This window comes from Lacerta agilis, chromosome 5, assembly GCF_009819535.1.
Source record: "Lacerta agilis isolate rLacAgi1 chromosome 5, rLacAgi1.pri, whole genome shotgun sequence".
Classification (NCBI taxonomy): domain Eukaryota; kingdom Metazoa; phylum Chordata; class Lepidosauria; order Squamata; family Lacertidae; genus Lacerta; species Lacerta agilis.
The window spans coordinates 51,837,986-51,860,628 of record NC_046316.1 but is presented as its reverse complement, the minus strand read 5'-3'; the positions used below and the strand labels follow the sequence as shown (position 1 = coordinate 51,860,628).

General features: G+C 42.6%; 1 protein-coding gene across 1 annotated transcript in view; it reads right to left on the bottom strand.

The window, feature by feature from the left end:
- COL17A1 (collagen type XVII alpha 1 chain) overlaps nt 1-22,643 on the bottom strand; it is a 61,807-nt gene that overhangs the window by 3,381 nt on the left and 35,783 nt on the right. The window contains exons 24-49 of the mRNA XM_033149734.1: nt 22,580-22,615; nt 22,294-22,347; nt 21,674-21,709; nt 21,466-21,501; nt 20,947-21,009; nt 20,155-20,190; nt 19,693-19,764; nt 18,958-18,984; nt 17,750-17,785; nt 16,827-16,862; nt 16,635-16,715; nt 15,367-15,402; nt 13,362-13,445; nt 11,830-11,883; nt 10,844-10,885; nt 9,384-9,425; nt 8,831-8,887; nt 8,104-8,145; nt 7,605-7,727; nt 6,825-6,950; nt 6,599-6,736; nt 4,425-4,526; nt 3,743-3,895; nt 2,326-2,856; nt 1,110-1,250; nt 298-360 (exon numbers count right to left, since the gene is read on the bottom strand). Coding sequence (XP_033005625.1) covers nt 298-360; nt 1,110-1,250; nt 2,326-2,856; nt 3,743-3,895; nt 4,425-4,526; nt 6,599-6,736; nt 6,825-6,950; nt 7,605-7,727; nt 8,104-8,145; nt 8,831-8,887; nt 9,384-9,425; nt 10,844-10,885; nt 11,830-11,883; nt 13,362-13,445; nt 15,367-15,402; nt 16,635-16,715; nt 16,827-16,862; nt 17,750-17,785; nt 18,958-18,984; nt 19,693-19,764; nt 20,155-20,190; nt 20,947-21,009; nt 21,466-21,501; nt 21,674-21,709; nt 22,294-22,347; nt 22,580-22,615 — 2,247 coding nt within the window. The remainder of the gene's footprint in view (nt 1-297; nt 361-1,109; nt 1,251-2,325; nt 2,857-3,742; nt 3,896-4,424; nt 4,527-6,598; nt 6,737-6,824; nt 6,951-7,604; nt 7,728-8,103; nt 8,146-8,830; nt 8,888-9,383; nt 9,426-10,843; nt 10,886-11,829; nt 11,884-13,361; nt 13,446-15,366; nt 15,403-16,634; nt 16,716-16,826; nt 16,863-17,749; nt 17,786-18,957; nt 18,985-19,692; nt 19,765-20,154; nt 20,191-20,946; nt 21,010-21,465; nt 21,502-21,673; nt 21,710-22,293; nt 22,348-22,579; nt 22,616-22,643) is intronic.

Here is a 22,643-nt window from a genome sequence, read left to right as displayed (position 1 = left end):
CTGTCACTACAGAACATTTGTGTCAGGAAAGAAAAACCGAAAATGGCAGATGGTGGTGGGATGACGTATCTAGCTGGCTGGCTAGAACCTTGCACAGGAGCACTGCTATTGGGGGGTGAGGGTGCATGGCAACATTTTGTGGCAGGCCCCACTTGCATCTGAAACAGAAGTGCTCTATTGGGTTCCCTTTCAGTGTCTTCAAGAGGAGAAGACTACTTGTACAGGGGGAGGAGCCATCCATCTCCTTGCCTCCCTCCTGGATTCTCAAGTTGGCAAGTGTGGCATCCAACTTCTTACCTTTGGGTCCTGGGAATCCTATCTCTCCTTTCTGTCCAGGTGCACCTGGGATAGTTCCATAAGCTGTAGAAAACAATCAAACAACATCATGTTTGTGGATATCTGCTCTTATTGTAAATATAAGAACTTCCATAATGAAAAGCTCTGTGCTTTTGGCCCATTTAGCAAAGTAATTCAACACTACGAAGCCTGAAGGGCCCAGGTTACAAAATCAAGGTAAGCCATATCTGAGGGACTGTCTCCTCTTCTAATGGGGCAGAAATGCAGGTTGTCACAAGGCTATATTCTACTACACACGTCTAGGGCCTCTTTATTGAGCATTCATCATGATTTGTACTCAACAAGTTGTTGCAGCAGTTATACACAATCACACTTTCAATACCATTTGTGCCTGCAAAAGTTTTGGCGTGTCATACTGCTTCGTTTCCAAGCAGTGCATGTCCCATAGCTTCCTGCTGCAACCCTGTAACTTATTGTACCACAAACATTCCAAATTATTATTATTTTGTGATTGCACTATATATGGCAAGTGTGCCCCTTGAGAAGGTACTAATAGATAACATTGGGGAATCATTGCAAAACAACCAGTAAAGGGGAATGATGTGTAGACGGTCCAGTATGAATCCACCATTAACATGCTACTATTGCATCAGTGACATGTTGCAGAATGCACCTGCCCCCCCCCCCAAATCCACCAATATGGAGTAGCTCCTAAACTACTCCCTATCCAGTAAAGCAACAGCTGCAGTATTTCATTTCATTTAAAATTTCTGTATATCTTAAATTAAAATGAGAACTGAGATATGACTTACTTCTGAAGAATTCCATGAGGTCCGCAGTGATATTGCCGTAGGATGCAAACACTCTGCTGATGCCTGGAATGCCAGGAGGCCCTGGAGGCCCAGGTGGTCCTTGCACAGCATAAGTCATCATGTCCTGCAGAAGCCCTCGGCCTGGGAAATTTGAACATAAATTTGAAATAGAGTATACGAAGGTTGGCATGACCAATTTCACCCATCTTCAAAATGCTTTGTGTCCAGCAGTGAAAATTCCATTCTATGTTTAGGGAATATTTTAAGTTTGATGGATTATTGTATTTTAATATTTTGTTGGAAGCCGCCCAGAGTGGCTGGGGAAGCCCAGCCAGATGGGTGGGGTATAAATTATTATTATTATTATTATTATTATTATTATTATTATTATTATTATTATGAAGCAGGGGTAGGCAACCCCTAATTCTGATCAGTCCCAGTTAGCATAGTCAATGAACAAAGAAGATAGGAGTTGTAGTTCAGAACATCAGGAGGGCCACCAGTTCTACATCCTTGCTACAAAGTCAGAACTCAAGGAAGCGTCTCTTCCCACCCCCCGCCCTTTGAAGCTGTGGCATTTTCCTGTACTACTTTTAAAGCATCCTTAACACTCCAGAAAAAGATTCAGCCCATGGTTGAAGCATTGTACTTCAGCCTTCACCAACCTAGTACCCTCCAGATGTTTTGGCCTACAACTCGCACCAACCCTAGTGCTGGTGAAGGGTTCTAATCTGAGTTAGGAATCTGCCAAGAGCGGAGCAGCAGCAGGCGCGTCCGACAATGGCGGAAACCGAACCGGAAGTCCTTGAATCTGATTTAATGTTTTGATCCTCTGGTGAAACTTTTTGAACCAATCCTGCTGAGCACATATATTATATGAAACTGTTTTGCTGTGATAATCCAAGATCTAGCAGTCAAGGAAGAAACCTGCTCCTGGGATTCCCCTCAGAGGTACATACAGCACGTTTCAATTTAACATTTCTCATGTTAGGGTCATTTCAAAAAAAGCTTTCCAATGAATGCCAAGTTTTCCCTTAGAATAGCCCATGGAATCTACACTGCATATATTCAAAGGAGTGGAACACAATTTACTGGTACTTAATAGTCAAGAATCACATGTCCCAAATTCTCTCTCTATCTCTTTCTCTCTCACACACACACACTAAACAGTCCACAGCACTTTAGATAGCATGGGATAAAATATGGATATACTTACTTTGTATGTTTTCCGACACTCTGGCTGCCAACTCATTGTAATCCAGTGACCCAGCAAATGATCCACTATAGGATCCTCCTGCGCCTGTTGATCTCATCTGTGATCCACCTGCTCCAGTTGAACCTCCATAAGATCCACCTGCTCCAGCTGAACTACCGTAAGATCCGCCCGCTCCAGCACCATAAGATCCACCTGCTCCAAGCACTCCACCATAAGAACCATCAGCTCCAAGAGATCCACCATATGAGCCATCAGCTCCAAGAGATCCACCGTATGATCCATCAGCTCCAAGTGATCCACCAGCTCCAAGAGATCCACCATATGCTCCATTGCTTCCCAATGAGCTGCTGTATGATCCCCCTGTGGCAAGTGATGCATCATAGGATGTGGCGGAACTTACGGACCTGCCATACGACCCATCTGAATTTAGAGACCTTCTGTAAGATTCAGCCATCAAGCTGCCATCTCCTCCTACACCAGGTGGTCCTGGAGGCCCAGGGGGTCCTCTGATGATGCCACGAACATCGTCACCTACAAAGCACAGCAGTGGGTGTTAATAGAGCTGCACCAGTTATAATGGAATCTGGTGACAGATTGTTCTACAGGGGTGCTGAAGCCAGCAGAGAGTGCTCTGGGAGGGCATCCCAGGGGGTCACATGATATATCAGATCTTCTTAAAGGGAGCTCTGGTGTTGAATCCTCCTCTGATCCCCACAACTTCCACAAACCCAGCCCTATCAATTTTGGAACTCTTGACATCCCCAAACCAAAATGTGTTTGGGAGCTTGCAGAGAGAGCACTGGGATCTGAATGATCCAGTGCCTTCCCAATTCCACCCATTATTCCTAACAGGAGTGCTTATCCACTGTCAATTCCACCCATAGGCGAGAACCTGATAGTATGTCAATGATATTGATGTAAGCCTCTTTAAGTTTAACGAAGCAGGATGCAAATTTTAGTAAACTGAGGGACATGAGCAAAATGGTCCCCCAAAGAGAACCTATTTCTGGAAAGCTTTTCATTAAGGCAAGAGGATGCTACTTGAGACTGAGTTGATGGTTAGAGGTTATGCCCTACCAGCTAAGGTGCTGTTTTTTAGACCTTCTGGTTCCAGTAAAGGAAGCACAAATTACAGAACCAGTCTCTTCCATAAATGAGACATGTCAAAGATGACCAAACAGAAATAAATCTTAGGATCCACCTTATGACAAAACCATATTCAATACTTTCGATTTCTTGAGGGGCTTTTCAGTCCAGGATAGCAGCTGTAGTAAGCATTTACCAGCTGCTACAAAAGACCTATGAGATCAGCCCTAGGCATAGTGCCAGGATGAGGCCCAGACTTGAAATTTCAAGAAGAGCAACAGCTGGTTATAGCAATCAAAATTGTGGAAGTGGTTTTGTGTGTGTGACTTACTAGTAATGTACTTGATCAAGTCACTTCTGAACTGGTCAGTCCAAAGATCATCACCATAGGAAACAAGGCCACTTCCTGACAAGCCAGGTGGTCCTGGAGGGCCTGGTGGGCCTGGTGGTCCAGGGGGTCCAGAAAGTGTGAAGTACCCCAAACCTTGGAAGAAGAAACTGGGTTAATAATGTGCTTTTTAAGAAATTGCAAGCAGACCCTTTGCTTGAATTCTTTCCCCTATGTACCCTCCCCCATTCTAACAGCACAATCATATGCACTTAGCCACCATTACGTTTAAAAACAATTTCATTGGCATGTCAATATGGCATGCTATTTTATACCTCTGTAATTTTTTATTCATTTTTTTTTTTTTTGCAGCGAGGTTCGGGTGGGGTGATGACACCCCTTTACCCTGTTAGCAAGGAAGGTCAAAGTATCTCATAGCTTTCATTATAGGGAGCTACCAGCAGCATTTTAGATCAGCTGATTAACCAATCATACCATTTTGTCACTAGCATCCTTTTCTGGTGATGACCAACACACCCAGATCTTATGATACTGGGATTCACTGAATTGCTGTGGCTCAATTTATTTACTCTGTCCTAGAAAGCCCAGCAACTCCCCCCCACCAACAAGATATCCCAGACTCCTACAAGATACCCAAGCACAGAGTATGGCAAATCATATTTACTTTGTAAGTAGGTGGAGATGTCCTCTGCAGTGATGGAGGAAAGTGCACTGCCTGGTGGGCCTGGTGGCCCAGGTGGCCCTACAAAGCGATCAAATTCTGAGTCTGAAAGAAGGAAGAATGTGCATAAGTATCTGAGGCATGATTTACACACACACACACACACACACACACACACACACCTTTTTTTCGCTATGCAAGCAAATCCCCTCTGTCCCTACCCACATTGCCAGGACAGAATAGCTAAAGAAAAGGCAGAAGGACTTTTCTGTCCTACTCTGTTAGCTTGTATAATGGAGTGAGGATTAAGAATGGCAGAATCAGCTATGTCTTGAGGAATAATTAGGACTATGCACCTCGTACCTGTAGTCTCTTTGCAAAAGAAATTATAAAGCACATACTTCTTTTGACAGTGATCTTACAGCTCATTTCTAGAATGTGTCCGTAGGAACATAAGAAGCTGCCTTATACAGAGTCAGACCATTGGTCCATATAGCTCAGTATTATTATTTATTAAGTTTGTATACCACCCTTCATCAGAAGATCACAGGACACTTCACAACATAAAAATACAAAATGAGAACACAAAACACATAATAAAGCACACACACCTTTAACCCACAAACACCTTTTAAAGACAATAGAATGTTCAATCAGCCAAAGACCTGGTTATAGAGAAACATTTTTGCTTGGTACCTAAAGATATGTAATGAAGGCACCAGATGGGCCTCCTTGGGGAGAGTTTCCCACAAACATTATCTACAAAGATGGACAGCAGCTCTCCCGGGTTCCAGGCAAGGGATATTCCCAGATCTATCTGGAGATGCTGGGGATTGAACCTCAGACCTTTGTCATGTATAGCATGTGCTCTGCTACTGAGCTACTTCCTCCATTACTCAATCTCAGCTGAAGTAGGAACACAACCACTCAGGTTACTCTAGCAATCTACCTTCACTGAACTAAATGGAGACCTAGATGTCTCCACTGCATTTCAACTCTTTTTAAAACCCAGAGATGAGCACAGAGGGGCAAATCCAAGCTGGGTGTCAATGAAGCATTGGTCATTGTAAAGGTAAAAGCACCCCTGACCATTATGTCCACTCAGGGACGACTCTGGGGTTGCGGAGCTCATCTTGCTTTATTGGCCGAGGGAGCCGGTGTACGGCTTCCAGGTCATGTGGCCAGCATGACTAAGCCGCTTCTGGCAAACCAGAGCAGCACACAGAAACACTGTTTACCTTCCCACCAGAGCGGTACCTATTTATCTACTTGCACTTTGACACGCTTTCGAACTGCTAGGTTGGCAGGAGCAGCGACCAAGCAATGGGAGCTCACCCCGTCACAGGGATTCAAACCGCCAACCTTCTGATCGGCAAGCCCTAGGACGTGTGGTTTAACCCACAGTGCCACCAGCGTCCCTTAGTGCAGGCATAGGCAACCTTCGGCTCTCCAGATATTTTGGACTACAATTCCCATCATCCCTGACCACTGGTTCTGTTAGCTAGGGATCATGGGAGTTGTAGGCCAAAACATCTGGAGAGCCGAAGGTTGCCTATGCCTGCCTTAGTGTGTTGAAGCAGTAAATGTGCTAAATACTGGATTATTGAGAGCATCTCTGTAAAATAATCCTTTATTTTCAAAGTACTCCTATAGTATGTAGTGTTTGTAGAGAAATGTTAGGGAGGGAATAATATTACAGTGCTTCACATCCTAAACTCCTGAAAATGTTCTCTGGATCAACTCTTCAGTTTAGTCTGAGAATTCTGTGAACTAAAAGCCACCAAAAAATGGATTATTCAATGTAGATGGAAATCAACAATAGTATATTCTTACTGACCACTACAGCATATCATCCAAACATAGTGGGACATGCCCTGATAGCCCTTATGGCAGAAAGTGGGTCCACATGAAGCTATTGGGTGGCAGCAAATGTGTCAAGAATAAGCATATTCTTGCTTAAGAATAAGAATAAGAGGTCCCACCTGTGTGTGGCATCCTAAGGGATTTCTATACCAATGAGTGTGTAGCCATATACACACAACATATGGTTGTAAAATTTATGAAGGGGCCTGCAGCCAACAGGTAGTACCAAACAATACCAAAAAACCAATTTGCACCTCACAGTGCTGTTGGGGAAATCACTTAGTGCAACATAATAGCTATGCATATGACATTACTTGTTATATAGCTGACAACCCGTCTTGTCAATTCATCATAGTCCAGGGACACAGATAAGCTGTCTCCTCCCAGTCCAGGGGGCCCAGGGGGTCCTGGGGGACCTTGGGGTCCAATGAAATACTGGCGAACATCCACTCCTAAGAAAAGAAAAGAAAATTAGTCCTGCTTTTCTGGTTTGTCCAGAGATGGAACCAAATTGACGAGCCATAAAAGCATGGTGCTTACCAGACATGTAGCTCACCACACGGCGGGCCAATTCAGTGTAGTCCAAGGATTCCTCACCAATGGCGGTAATCATTCCTGGTGGTCCCGGAGGACCAGGTGGTCCAACCAGATAGGATGCACTGTCACCTAGTGAAGCAGAAAGGCAGAGTACAAACATTACTGGAGTGGATCTGTGTGGTGATTACATGGTTTTGTGGTTCTCCTGCAGCTCCACAAGCATAATCCTACAAAATCACGCACACTCTTGATTATTCTACATTGCCCCTTGGCTGCTCCTACCATAGAATAATTTGTGATCACCTCTCATACAAAGGTTTAAGTAGGGTAATTTGGAATCCAGAGTCCAAGCTTCTAATGTATTGGTCTGTCTTATTTGTTTAGTGCTAAGGTTCTTGTACTCCCTAGGGAGGAGTCATATACCTGGACCAGAGGTAGGAAACCTCTGCCTCTCCAGATGTTGGACAACTTCCATCAGCCCCATCCTGTTAAGTACAATGGTTTAACTGACATTGAAATGGAAAATGCCTGTATGTATACTGCTGAAGGTTTAACTGGAAAATATTATCGGGGTATATTGAAACTAAGTTTTACATGGCAGGAGGCAGGAAGCATTCCAGCCCCCTTCTACCTGCAATGTGAAATGTCCACAATAAATCAGATATCAGATGATCAGAAGGCAGGCAAGCTCCAGACTTTCCCCAAACACCCAAAGGTGTCTGAACTGAGTGCTGTCAGATAGTGACATGATAGTATGACTCTAACAAAAGGTGTGCGACTTACTTTGCAGGTACTCAGCGATCATCAGCTGAATGTCTCGGGCCGAACTAATTCCACTGATTCCTAGGCCTGGAGGTCCAGGAGGACCTGGGGGACCTGGAAGACCCTGAGATGCTCTTGATCCAGCTGCAGAAGTACAAAAGTTGATTTGTTTTTATTACTATGGAAGCAAGGCACAGCCTAAGTGCATTGTACTGACACTTAGGATGACATAGTACATTATAAGACAACTGTGTGTGTGTTTCACAAGCCGGCATTTGCCCCATGACAGGAGAATGACAGGCCTCCTTAACCTGTCATGGCCCCAGACCAGGACTCCTCAGAGTCCTTCAGCATCTCTGTGGGATGAGTGGGATTTTCAGCCCTGCTCTGTGAGCTGAATTGCCTTATTTATTTGCCCAGGAAGGAGACACAATACATTTCAGAAAGCTTTAACACTAGGGATGGCTATGACAGTTTATACTATATACAAAAGTGTGCATAACTTATGCTGTCATCTTACCTCCTCCAGGGATGCCTGGAGCTCCTGGTACACCTGCATCACCTAACATAAAAGAAAAACACGTGTTCATTGACTCCATTCAGCAAGCCTGTGGACTGCATGAGGCCACCTTTCTAATTGCACTCCTTCTGGGGATAAAAAGTCCAAGTCACATGGGTGGGAAAGCTTTTTCAGAGCAACAGCCACATTCCCATCAGGACAATTTTCTGGGAGCCACGTGCCAGTGGTGGGTGGGGTCAGAGGCAAAAGTGGGCAAAGCAGTGACCACAAATACTACCTTTGTACAGTAGGCTAGCTTTTACACCCTTTCACCCACCCATCTGTCCTCAATACAGGAAACCAATAGGTATTATCTGAGTTCAAGGACACATTCCAACCACTCAAAGAGGGGATGAAGTAGGGCTGGTAAAGGGCATGGCATGGGGAGTGGAGGGTGGCCTGGAAAGCAACACAGAAAAGCCTGCAGGGCCACACTTGGCCTCTAAGCCTGAGGTTCCCCACCCTTGGCTTAGGAGAACTGTAACAATCTATTTTGCCCTGTGGGAAGAGGTAAGAAAAGCAGCAAAAGACCTTTCTCAATAGGGTCACCCACAATGATTTACATTACATCGTAGATGGGCACTTTTACAGCTAAGAGCAAGGCTCATCACAGCATGCCAGAAGACAAAGATTTTGCCTCACACGCAAAGTTCAAGAAGCAAAAGGGTGCTCAGTGCTCTTCACAAACCTTTCTCTCCTTTGGGCCCAGGTGGTCCTGGTGGTCCTTGGATGGCAACTCCAGCACCTGCAAACAGGAATCAGGGAGATGGCGATAAGAAATCTGGAGAGGGGGTGGTGGAGAGAACAGGGGCTTCACATTTAGAGCCTCCTTCTTTACATGGTGCCCTCCAGATGTTCCAGCCTACCTACCACCCCTGATCATTGTGGCCCTGCTTGCTGGGGCTGACAGAATTGTAATCCAAAATGTATGGAAAGCACCAGTTTGGTGAAGGCTGATTGTCATGGACTGGCTGGATGCAGAGAAGTGGCAGGGTGAGGGTGGGTGGGGAGGCAGCAGCTGGGAAACCCCCAGGGGAAAAAGGCTCAGAGCCAAGGGCCTGGTGGTGGGATGGCAATGAGTGGCCAGAGAGAGAAGAAGGAACAGACATGGGGGAGGTGGTGTCAGAAGCTGAAGGGGAAACAGGGTTTAGTGATCAGGAAGAGGCTGTGGAAGGGGGCAGGTCAGACTCAGAGGCAGGAGAGGAAAGGGCTGATAAGAAAGAGAGTGCATTTAGGCTCACCTGACACAGAGGCTCCTGGTAGACCTGGCTGACCTGGTTCACCTGTGAGAAAGAAACCACACAACCAGGTTATTACAGTGCATCAATAGCTCCTGGTTCCCATAAGGAAAATTTAAAAAAGAGAATTGTTCAATTATTGTGGGCTGAGTGAGCTGGCAATTAAGAAAGGCCCATTAGATCTCTGGTGCTTAGTGATGGGGAACACTCAAGGTCTCTTGCCCTCTGACCAGAAGAATGGACTAAGACCAGCACCACAGCTGGTGAATATGCCAGATCTTATCTTTTCTTTTTTTAATGTTCAGGTTTGCACCCACTTAGCTCCAACAACTTTGCAGCATTAGCTGCCTCCGTACCATTCATTGGGTCAGGTTGTAGCAAAGGAAAAGTTGAGCCTTAGAGACTTTGGATCTGTTCTCTTTTGCTTTCATGCTACCATTTTACCTCCATTCACAACCCTCTGAGCAAACTCAGGCTCCTATGCGACTGCACCAGTCTGTAGAGTAAGGCTTCAACTCCCATCAGCTCTAAACAGTGGCTATGGTGATTAGGGCTGAGTTGGAGTTCAACATCATCTACAGCAAGAGTGGGGTTTTTTTGTTATCCCAAGGGCCAGATTCTTACCTTGCCAGCCCTCTGAGGGACAGGTGGGTGGGACCTAAAACCAACTGGGTGAGGCCAAAGGACAGTGCTTTATGTTGAAGTAGCATATACTAAGGCTATCACATACCAAAGTCACATTTTAGTTCCCAAGTCACAAGTAATCACACACAGAGACAAAAATGCAAACCAAGTAAAAAATAAAAATCCAAGTCCAGATTCTAGGGGGTACCAGGTTGGGAAAGATTAGCAAAGAAGGCACACAAATCTGTTCTTCCTCTGGAAGTGATTTACTTGCTCCACCACAAGCTAACTCTTGCTTGTAAAATCTGGAGGATTTCCCCCGTATTATTCATGGTTTTGTTCTATGCTGTTCTCTCTTGAAGAGAGAAAGGGACATTGCCCTGTCCTACCATTCTAAAGTTCCATGCAGGGGCATACGAAGGGGGGGGCGGGGGTGATCCGCCCTGGGTGCCACCTGGGTGTGTGTGACAAGATGGCCTGCTACCTTCCCTCCCAGCTGTAGAGACCCACCCATCTGTATGGGTGCCGTGCATGTGCAATCCGTACGGGTGCCGCGGGGCAGTTTGCCCCACCCCTTGGCGCCCTGCCTCGGGTGCTGGAGAGGCTTCCTCCGCCACTGGTTCCATGGTCTGAGACTTGTTAATTATTACTGAAGGAAGAGAGGGGGAAGTCTGGAAATCACACAGGCAGATCAGCTTGTGCTTTCACTGAACAAATTCTTCAGAAATGCTTTGGGGATTAAATCTGTGCATTAAAAATGTGTTTCACCAAAACAACAGAGCAGCTTTTGAAAATCCCTCAAAGGGAAGTTCTTAAATCAAACAAAAGCCTTTTTTTACCTGGTATACCACGAGGTCCTGGTGGGCCTTGAACAAAAGCGCCTAGGGGAAAAAATAGGGGAAAGTATTACACTGGACTCCCATTTATTTTCATAATGCTTGGAGTTCTAACCTGCCTCTCTGTTCCCTCCATACCTACCGACTTCCAGAAATAGATACAGCTTTAGGGCCTATTCACACAGTCACTGGACATGTGGCAGCCATGGATAAGGGACTCAAATAGAGTGTACCACCTACTAGCCCATGGCTGGCTAGGCATGTGCATGAAGCGATAGACTTTGACAGAGATATAAGAGATCCACAGGCTAGGATGTAGCACATTGTGCAGGCATTTCCTGCTGCTACCTCACATAACAAAGATGTTGCCTGATGAGGTCGGTTTCTTTCTGTCTGACCTAATATTAAAGGACTGTTTATCAAACTTTCCAGATTTTTAAATATTTATATTCATTAAGGCACACTTTTGTTCCTAGTCAGAAGTTATGTCTTGCAAAGTCCATCTTGTACAGCAGTTTAACTACACAAAATGTGACCTCTTTAAGTAGCTGCTAATTTCTTACAAAGGTTTTATTCCAACAGAATACAAGGTATTGCAGTGTTGATTTTTTTTTTAATGGCAGCAGCTCAGCTCTTGCCGAGTTATTGTTTTTCTTGCCTCCTGCTAATAAACATGATTTCAGGGCACACTGTGGAGTGTGTATGTTGTCTCTCTCTCTCTTTGTGTCGGTGAAATGTTTCAGTTCACTTTATATCACGCTGATCAGAAAACTGCTGGTTTTCTGCCAAGACTATCAAGGGGACAGGTTAGAAGCCATTGGGAATATTTATATAAGAAAGTACATAGAAATAAAAACAGCAAAGTGGTTCTGTGTGGAATTCCCTTTTTAGCATAGGAAGACTTACAGCATGATTATCTTTTTTTCTACTTAGCTTCCCCACCACCATTTTTTTCACTTATATGCTAGTACAGAATAGACAGTCTATACCTGGAGGTCCTGGTGGTCCAGGGGGTCCTGGTGGTCCTTGCATCTCTGGTGCCACTAGACGAAAAAGGGAAATAGAAGTACGTATGGCTTTTAATTGTACATATAATAACTGCAGCTGCCATTGCATATTTTAGAAACAGAAAGAGGCTGCTTTTAATAATAATAATAAATGATCTCACGATTTAAAATATTAAAGGAAACCAGACAGCAGTTGTATTTGAAAGGATGGCTAAATCATCTCATGTGTCTATAAATCAAAATGACAGAGGCTCCATTGACTAGAACGTACACTTTGGGTTCTGTCTAACTAAGACACATTCAGAGGAGACCCACTGAAATCAATAGACTTAATTTACCTTGAGCTGCCTTGCTCTTTCTTCCCAAAATGAAAGGTGGTATATACATTTTTTTTTAAATTATTATTATTGTTATTATTAGAAGAAGAAGTCCCTTGATTTCAAAGTGTCTACTCTGAACATGACTTAGATTGAACCAACTTCTTCAAAATTGTTCACTTCCATACTGAAATCCACACCAACATTCACAAGTGACACAACCAACACTAAAAAGTAATACTCTATCTTGTGACAATGCCCAAAGAAACATTCTATCCTGCCTGGAGTGTGAGGCATGGGGCAAGTAAAATAACTGTGTCTTCTTCTTTTTTAGGAATAAAGTTGAGGATGAGGAAAGCTGAGAGGAAAGTAAAAATTTTGGCAGTACAAAAAACCCCAATACAATAAATGAAAACTAGATAGGCTAAGTATCTGACTTGGTCTATAGTAAAATGATATTTCAATTAACTCAGGATCCCACTGTCTCTAAAACAAACCAGGGACTCCAAATGACCACTCACCCTCTTATTTTATACCAATAAGTAAGTATAGGCTTAGTTTGACTTGGTTTTGAATAGGAGAATAAGATACAGTAAAAGTTTATTTTTCCAAAGTAGATAATGGTCTGGTACATGTGTCACATTAAATTATAGTTAAAATAAACTTGGGGCTCATCCAAGTTTATCTCATCTAGGCTGTGCCTAGAAAGCACAGGTCCAAGGGGTTTTCTGCTTGAGTGGGTCTGAGTGGTTTCCCCCTTGGCCTGCTTCTTTCCAAAAGAAAACCCACTCTTTGGCAATAGATTGGAACAAATGGCAATCCAAGGGAAACCTCAATTGCCATTTGCTCTGACTGAGCGCTTGTTCAGTCGTTCAGTCGTGTCCGACTCTAAAGAGCGCTAAAGAGCAGTTTTTCCTGGGAGAAAGCAGTAAGACAAGAGGAAGTGTGGGTTAGCCCTTGGTTATACTGCTGAAATTGTGGGTACTTCACTCCTCTCCATTCCTACTGCTGCCACCCTGCCAGAAAAGAAGCCATGGTCTGGCTTGTCATGTCATACAAACCTGGACTTATGGCTTGTTGGGGAGAGCAGAAACAAACCACAAGAACATCTGAAGGCATAAGCAGCCCCTTAGAAAGTGTCAATATTTTAAGAGTTGGCTTCGCAAACAGAAGCCTAGAAGAGACCATTTTCTCTACCTTGAGCAGCTGAAGCACCAACTCCTGAACGGACAGTTTCCACAATGGTGGCTTCACCTGGGTCACCTTTCTCACCACGAGGACCTGCATCAGAACATAAGAAATGACAGAGTAATTAAGCACAAATAAGCACACTGGTTGAAACTCAAGTTGTCAGGTTCTGGTTTCCACCTAATATGCATGTGGGCATTATGTTTTTTTTTAGCTTAAACCTAATCTAGATAGGACCGGAACTGTTCCTCAGTTTATGTGTCTTGCATGGCAATGATGATACTGCAGAGTGGGATAAGGCCAGAAAAAACTGGGGATTCCTTAATGTGGACAAATGTGGAAAGACTGCAATGAAGTTTCTATTGGTGTGGGAAACCTGTGGCTCTCCAGATGCGGTTGGACGACAAATCCCATTCTCCTTGGTCATGCTCTTTGGGGCTGATGGAAGTTGGGAGATCCAACAATATCTGGAGAGCTGAAGGTTCCCCAACACTTATTTAAATGAACAGGTCTGCCAAAAGCATTACGGCTGCTTGATGTGCTATAGGTCTCCTGCATGGAAAATGATTCCTTGCAGGAAATAGCATAACACTTGCCCACATATATTGGTCATGTATATGCACCAACATACAGGTGAAACTCAAAAAATTAGAATATCGTGAAAAGGTTCATTTCTTTCAGTAATTCAACTTATAAGGGGAAATTAATATATGAGATAGACTCATGACATGCAAAGTGAGATATGTCAAGCCTTTATTTGTTATAATTGTGATGATTATGGCGTACAGCTGATGAGAACCCCAAATTAACAATCTCAACTGTGGGGTTTTCATCAGCTGTACGCCATAATCATCACAATTATAACAAACAAAGGCTTGACATATCTCGCTTTGCATGTCATGAGTCTATCTCATATATTAAACTCCAGTAGCTAATGAAACCAATTGCTTACATAAATGAACTTTTCCATGATATTCTAATTTTTCGAGTTTCACCCATAGTTTTATCATCATCTTGGCTTTCGTGCCTTGCATTTTGGAGATCTGTAATTTGTATTACATAACAAAGTCCTTAGATAATAAATTTTCCTCACCACACAAACTACTGTAAACCAAAAATTTTGAAGGTAGTACCAAAAAAGAAAAAGAAAAAAAGGAAGAGACTGCACAAGACTTGTTTTTGGATTGTACTACTGTACTTGAGCTAATGTTGCTAATCTTCCAGTCTACTATATGCAGTGGAAAGGATCCTCTACAGGCTTGTAGGTCATTGACATGCTGTGTCTGAAAATGTATTATTTGCCATCTACACTGTATTTATTTTCATTCATCCTCCCCTTTCTCTGAAACTTACAGTAAATATTAAAACAACAAAGCCTAGCAAACAGAAAAGGATGGAGGGGCAAAAAAAAAGGTAACAAAAAAACCCAATCATCTCTTTTTTCCAGTCAATAAAACAATCATCAGCTCAGCAGGCCAAGCGCCTGTCAGAAAATAAAGATCTTCACAAAATAGTGAAAAAACATCAGCGAGTGGGTGAAGGAGACCTCTCTGGGCAGGGTGTTTCAAAGCTTAGACATGGCCCTAGAGAAGGCTCTCCCCCATATCTCCACCAAGCGCACCACAGATGTCAGCAAGACAGAAATTAGCAGGAAAGCTTATGGAAGCTGGTTGTCGAACAAAAGCAATGACATCCCTGCCCAAAGGGTTTACAGTGTGAAAGAAGGAAGCACAGCTTGATAGACAAGTAGTAAGGATGGGAGGAAGTAGCAACGTGTGTAGGGGGGGAAAAACCAAGGCTAGGCTGGTGCAGAAAGACTATAGAGAAAAGCAGAGTTTCAGGGTGGAGGTGGTTTGCAGAGTTTCAGGGAGGTGACCTCCCTGAAACTTTCAGAAGAGGCTGAAAGAAGATGAGCTAAAGTGGAGCACAGAGAAATACGCATCATAAGAGGCGATGACAGGGACTGGAAAACAAAGGAAGGAATCCAATGATGGAGTTGCACTGAATGTATTACCTTGAGATCCAGGAAGTCCAGCTGGACCAATAGGACCTTAGGGGGAAAGAGGGGGAAAGTTAGATCACCTTAGTGGATAAAGCAACCTTAGTGGATGAAGCTCCTCTTGAGAAAAGGAGCAGAAACTTGCAAATAATATAACTGCCTGAAAGGCTGAGTTAAAATTTCAACAGATTTTGATAGCCATTGGCATGGTACACAACTGTCACGAGGGTGATAGCGTTGAAACAAATGATTTCCCCCATTGTCCTATTCTCTTCGTACTTCCCACCAAAACACCCTTTATTTCTGGAATGCACTCTGTGAGCATTCTCTGTTTCACTGAGAAAAGAAAACAGAAGGTACTTAAATGAAAAGGTCCTAGTAGGCAATCCCAGCTGCAGCAGGTATGCTAGTTTGAGAAAGAAAGGAGTGTACTCTTCTCTAGAAAGGGATGGATTCCAGTTGGTGAATAAGTTTGGGGATCACTTCACACAAATATGGATGCTATCATGTGTGAAAACTGTTGTATTCCAATTCCATGTGTTTTTTGAAGCTACAGCGCAAGAAATAGCACTAAGTAGTGGCAAAACCATACATCACCAAGGCAAAAGGAATGCTAATACATAATAGCATTTGTGTGTGTGTGTGTTTCCTCTACACAAGGTTCTCAAGCTATAAGCATCAACCAGAAATCCAATCCCATCACCAGCTTTTCAACACAACATTGGCCATATAATGAGAGACAAGTAGGGAGCAAGTCTTTGCAGACAGCTGTAAAGGTCCATATTGAGAGCAATTACTGGAATGAAAGCAGAAAGATCTGTAAATTTCAGTTTTCTGTTTTTCATTTTTCTATTCAAATTTCGGTTCTCAACACTTCTGCAGCAATTTGAGAATTTTCTTTTTTAAAATCCTCATAATTCTTCAGCAGTTTAGTGTAAATTTCTCCTAATAAATAAATTTGCAGTTTTGACTAACACACATTTTTGCAAGCAATTTATAACGTGTTTTATGTGTTAGGTATTTTCTTGAATATATTGGTTGCTATGCAAACCTTTTTCAAATATATGCATTTTGTGAACATTAGTCGGTTGAAGAACTGCATTACAAAATTGAAAATTTCGAAGGATGGCTATGTTTCGGTTTTCATATTGTTTAGGAAAGTGTGTATTTTATAAATTCAGCTTGAAATGTGAACCGAACAGATTTCTCCCTTATCCCAACACATGGAGAAATATTAGGAATAAAGCAAATAAAAAGGGCAAGGAATTAAAAGGGGTTTTCACCTGGGACACCTGGTGGGCCTTGAGGACCAATAGCCCCTGGTGGACCTGGAGGTCCTGGGACAGAAATAGTTGATGCACCATCTGAAATTGCAAAAAGTTCCACAAATAATTTTGTGAGGAAGGATTATGGCACCATGGCAGTACGAAAATTATCAGGCATGGGACTTTTCCTGCTACAGCAGTGATACATACCTGAAGTAGTAACTCGGCCTGGTGCTCCAGGTTCACCTGAGGAAACAGGAAAGGGAAGGGAAAGATGTTACCATGCCTTCAATTATAACAAGTTTATGACCCATGATATATCTGTGCCATTAAATACTTTGTCCAAATGACGATTATTATAGTAAGATTGGGAATTGCTGGTATAAGGGCACAAAAGTGGCTCTAATGGCAATTGCCCCGAATGATTGTCAGAATTAGGTGTATGTATCTGTTACCAGAAAAGGTAGGGCTGCCATACGTCCAAAATTTCCCGGACATAGCCAGGATTTGCCCTTCGGAAATAGCATCCTGGCAGAATTTCCGAAAATCATTTAAAATGTCCACGGAAACTTGTGTGCATTGTTGATGTTTGGCTCAACAACTTTTGTGTTTTTGTGTCTGGATTTTCACTTTTTGAAATATGGCAACCCTGGAAAAGACTGTGTGAAAGAGTACTCCATATTTCTCATCATCCCTATTCAATGCTAGAGGTTGCGAGACTTTTGTAGACAGAAGGGGCAATTCTTTGCTTCTGCTCCTTACCTTTTCCTGGTTCATACATTCAAGCTGCATAGAATTGTAATAGTATGATGAGAAAGGGCATGAGTCCCTCTGTTTGGGCAGATAATAGAGGCCTCCACATCAACACCAGAAAACCTAAGGTCCTGAACAGACTGATTTTCCACCTGCTTTTGTTTTGAGGGACAGGGAATTGCACAAACAGGAGCCTCTGCATGATTAGGAGAGGAAGTCACAGAGGGCTGAGTCCAGTGTGCAGGCTAACTGTGCAGCAGAGGGGTTCTTAGACAATCTGAGGGACTAAATAGCCTGGCTATTGCAGTGTTGCCCTAGTCTGAATGTATGAACAAGAGCATTTTCTACTTAAAACACATCCAATATTCATCTCTACTCACCTTTAGCTCCTGGTCGGCCTGGGTTGCCCGTGAGCCCTACAGAAAGTTAAAAATGAAAATTCAGTATACAAAATACCATACATCACAGTGTATGTGAGAATGCTATAATACTGGACCATAAAGAATCGTGTATTCAAAGTTCCTTCATTGCAAGGCATATCTCTCTCTCACATACATACCCTTCCCAGATATTGCAAAAGGTAGCCTGCTTTTGTTTCATTTTCATTTGTTTTCAAAGGACGCAGATTCTTCCATAAACATGCAAACACCTTCCTGTCCATCCATATCAGTCCCCCAGTACTTGGAGTGCAATCTATACCCCCATTCTCAGATATTTTGAATGGATCATTTGGAATGCACCACTTGGTAGATGTAACCACAGGGCACCACAATTCAAGAAGGATATTGACAAGCTGTAATGTGTGCAGAAGAGGGCGACCAAGATGATAAAGGGTCTGAAAACCAAGCCTTATGAGGAACAGCTGAGGGGATTGGGTATGGGTATGTTTAGGAGAATGAGAGGAGATATGATAGCCATCTTCAAATATCGAAAGGCCTGTCATATGGAGGCTGGAGCAAGTTTGTTTTCTCCTTCTCCGCAGGCTAGGACCCAAACCATTGGATCAAGTTACAAGAAAGAAGATTCCGACTAAACATCAGAAAGAACTTTCTAACAGGAAGAGCTGTTCGACAGTGGAACACAGTCCTACTATCTTTCCTTGGAGGTTTTTAAGCAGAGGTTGGATGGCTATCTGTCACATATAAATCCAGTTGAGATTCCTGCATTGCAGTATGTTGGACTAGATGATCCGTAGGACCTGCTCCAACTCTACAATTCTATGAGATGCAGTTGCTTGCTTGCATATTAACACCATTTATATTCTGCTTTTTGGGCATAGCCCTCACAAGGCAATGTACAACTAAAGAAGATCCAATTAAGATAACATGCAACAGGTAGCCTCTAATTATGTGGTAATCCCAGAATTACCAGGCTCACCACTTATCTAAATTTCCATCGCCAGGTATGACAGGAGACCAGTTCTCCATGTGGTTACATCTGCCACACTGTAAATGACAACTGTGCATTAAGCAGTTATTGTTTCCCACTAAAATGAACCTTCATTATCTGCTGCACCAAATCCAACGTTTTTCAGTGTTTAGTAGGTAGGTACTTAATGCTGATCTCTTTCTATACACAGTGTATTTACCTGGTGGTCCTTGAAGTCCTGTGAGACCTAGGAAAATAATGGCAAACATTTGAAGAAGTTCGGAATTTACAACCATGTTCTTTAGTTTCAGCAAATAAGAACCTGACCTTTTCAGCTGATTCAATAGCATCCCAAATGGAAGCCACTGCTGCCTAGTCCTTTTCAGTACATCTATGATCAGCCCTTGCCTTTTTTGCACCTACTTGCTTAACTGTTCCTTCATGTGTTTGTCATTTTTAGCCTCAGTACCTGCAATGTCCTCCCTTTTGGCCTCCTTTTTCATTTTGCTGATGTAGAAGTTCTTTACACACACACACCCTTTCCTGCCACCATAATGGTACAGTTCCCTTTCCTAAGTCTCTACCTGAATATGAACCAGCTTGCAAACAGTCTCCTCAGTGAATGATGACTTTGGCCAAAATGAATATACGAATGAATTAAGCTTATCCTCCTATCCCAAAACTACCTCCAGGATTTTCACTTTCTCTCGTGGGAACCAAGCTTTCCCCTTCTCAATCTTTCTTGCCTCCCTGCTCCTCTTCCTATGGGGAGCCTGATGTTCCTTCAAGGCTAAGGCTAAGTCCTGGTGTTCCACCTCTGCTCCTCAGTTTGAAGATTACTACTGAAGAACATTTCAGTGGCAAAGGGCACTCTCCATCTGAAAACAAGAACAACTGCCAGGGGCTGTTCATTTGCTTAACAACCAATAAATGTGCTTGGTTTGACTTTTATTACCTGGTTGCCCTGCATCTCCAGGAGGTCCTGGTGGGCCTCGTGGGCCTGGCAATCCCATAAGACCTTGCTCTCCTAGGAAATAATGAAGATGTTTGGACAATTAGTATTTTCATTTTATGCAACAGCCATGTTCACTGAAATTCAGAGCTACTCAGACCAATGGAACTGTGCTATTATTTCATTTGTTTACTTATTTTATTTCTGAATTGCTTGCTATGAAACATTAAGAAGCGATACACTGATAAAAACAAGACTATAACCAACCAAGTGTGCAATGCTATATTCAAGATCTGCAAGCTAAGCACCATGGGATTTGGTAGAAGCTCTTGATATGCAAGATCCACTACCGTTATAAAAATATTATGGTGGTATAACATTGTAAATCCATGTCCAGACCCATTTGGTGTTATTTTTTTGCATGTTTTTCTGTATCATGAAAAGAAACAGAAAGCAATCATCTACCTCTGGAGCCTTGCCGTCCATCTGGTCCTGGTGGACCTATACAGACAAAAGAGTTGGTTAGTTATATATGGTATATCATAGAATCATATGTATTTGTCACTTAACACAAAGCCATACAGAGGAACATAGCTAATTGTTTAAATTTCAAGTACATTTCGCTGAAGGTATATTTGTATAATGTATATCATATACTAGTAGCTGCATTCCTTGCATTGTTTAGGAATTCTACGAAATCCAAAAATCAGTGCCATTTTTAAAGTTTCAACCTACCACCTTGATTCAAAATGGCATCCAATTATATCCAAACATAGATGAAAACCTGCTCCTTGATCTCAGGAATGAGCAGCACCAAGATAACTTTTGAACAGCATACAACAGCACACTGCTCGTTCAAATTAAATCATGGTTTACTGTGGCATGTGAACTGAGCCAATATAATCTTATCAATGATCAAGTGTACAGAAGACCAGAATACATTTTCATATCCATGCTAGCCTTCACTAAGTGACACAAAGAAATCATTCACACATGACTTAAAACATGCACATATGCCAGTCACACCTCTTGCATCCCCAAACAGCAAGGAACAAAGAATCACGGAATTGTTGAGTTGGAAGGGACCCTACAATGAACTGCATTAAAAAAAAAAAGCTTTCTGTCTTTTGAAGGCAGCTAAATTTCAATCCCTCAGATTGTCTTTTATTCTGAGTCTTATGATCCAGGAGTCCTAGAGACAGTGGTTTGAAGTAGATTATCTTCCAGAAAGGTCAATTATTATATATTTTCACTCACCTACTGATCCTTTAGCTCCTGCTTCACCTGTAGGTCCAGGTAGTCCCCGGGAACCTGGTTCACCTGCAAATCAAACAGGAATGGCTTAGAATGATGGGCACAGTTCTGCTTTAAGGGGTTGCTGCTGGTATAAGAACCAAAGAGGTGAACTATGTAACCGTCTTCAATATCAGATTAAAATACAACATGCAATTCTTGAAGGTTCTTCTCTTGAGATCACATCAGAGCATCAAGACCTGGGTGAGAGCCAGTGGCAAAGTCTTAGTTCCTGTCATAAGCTCCCAGTCTGAACTGCTTCATCGCTGATGCTCCCAGAAAAAAACTTCCTGATCTTTCAGGTTTTCTACTTTTTGAATGGAGGGAGCCCGTGGTTCTCCTTAGAACTAGGGAAAAGCCCCTCACTTCCTTCCTGCCTATCCTCAAGGATGAAAACCTTCCAGGCACACCTCTTGGTCATCATGGGCAAGCATGGATGCTCATGTGATGTCCTTTCAAAATCCATGACAATTTACTACATACCTGTAAGACCACGGGGTCCTTTTTCCCCTTGATCTCCTAAAAGGAAAACACAAAAAGGAAAGTTGATATTATGCAATTAATTCACACCGAAACTTCCCCATCAAAGCAAAAAAACATATTCATAGAAAACATATAAGGAACACCCCAGTGACTGGGGAAATAGGAGTATCATAGCTATTGAGGAATCATATTTTATTATCCAGCATACCTTTGTTCCCAGGTACTCCCGTGGCTCCTCTTTCACCTAAAAACAACAACACAGACACAATGAAATTGGGGGGGGGGGACATTGGAGAGTAAAATCATTCAATCATATTGGACTGAAAGGAACAGTGAAAGTAGGGCATTCGTCTCCTAAGGGAGGATTCTACACACCCCAAATATATTTAATGCTCAATGTAATCTGGATTAGACTGCCTTGTTTTTATTCATTTTATGAAATCCACTCTGGGAGCTTTTTTGGGTAAAGAGAGGGATAAATAAATGAATGATATCAAAAGGCCTTTTCCTAACACATGTCAATTCACTAGCAAATTAAAAAAAATACACGTAATTTTGAACATGGCACTCTCTCTTTTTCTTCTTTATTTTTCCATGAACGCATGCATGCACCCACTTTTTAAAACTGTTACCCTCACCATTTGAATTACTTATATTATTCATTTTATTATTTAATTTCAGTCAAGAGGTGCTTACATGTCCTCCTTGGGATAGGGATTCAACTATCTGCTACAGGTACTCAATAGAGAGTGGCAGAAAGGAACCATATATTATTTTCTCTCCTATAATTTGAAACAGATAAGTTGGGCTCTGGGCGCTGAGTCATACCTTTAACACCTGGGATACCAGCTTCACCTCTAAATCCTTGAAGCCCAGGAGGACCTAAAAAGAAAAGTAAAATCAAGAAGGGTCAAGCACATAATATATGAAGTTTCTGAAAAGCAGATAATTGAGTGGATGACATATTTCATTTGTAGCTCTCTATTTTCTTTTTCTTTTCTTTTGTATAGTTTTACTACTTTTGAGCCAGGAGAAGCAATATACCAGATGCTGCCAGTTACAGTACCTGGGCTTACTATATTTTACAACTACATAATGAGAACATGATACTTACCAGGAGGACCATGGGGACCTGGTGAACCCATCATACCTAGAAAAGGAAACATTGCAACTGCTCA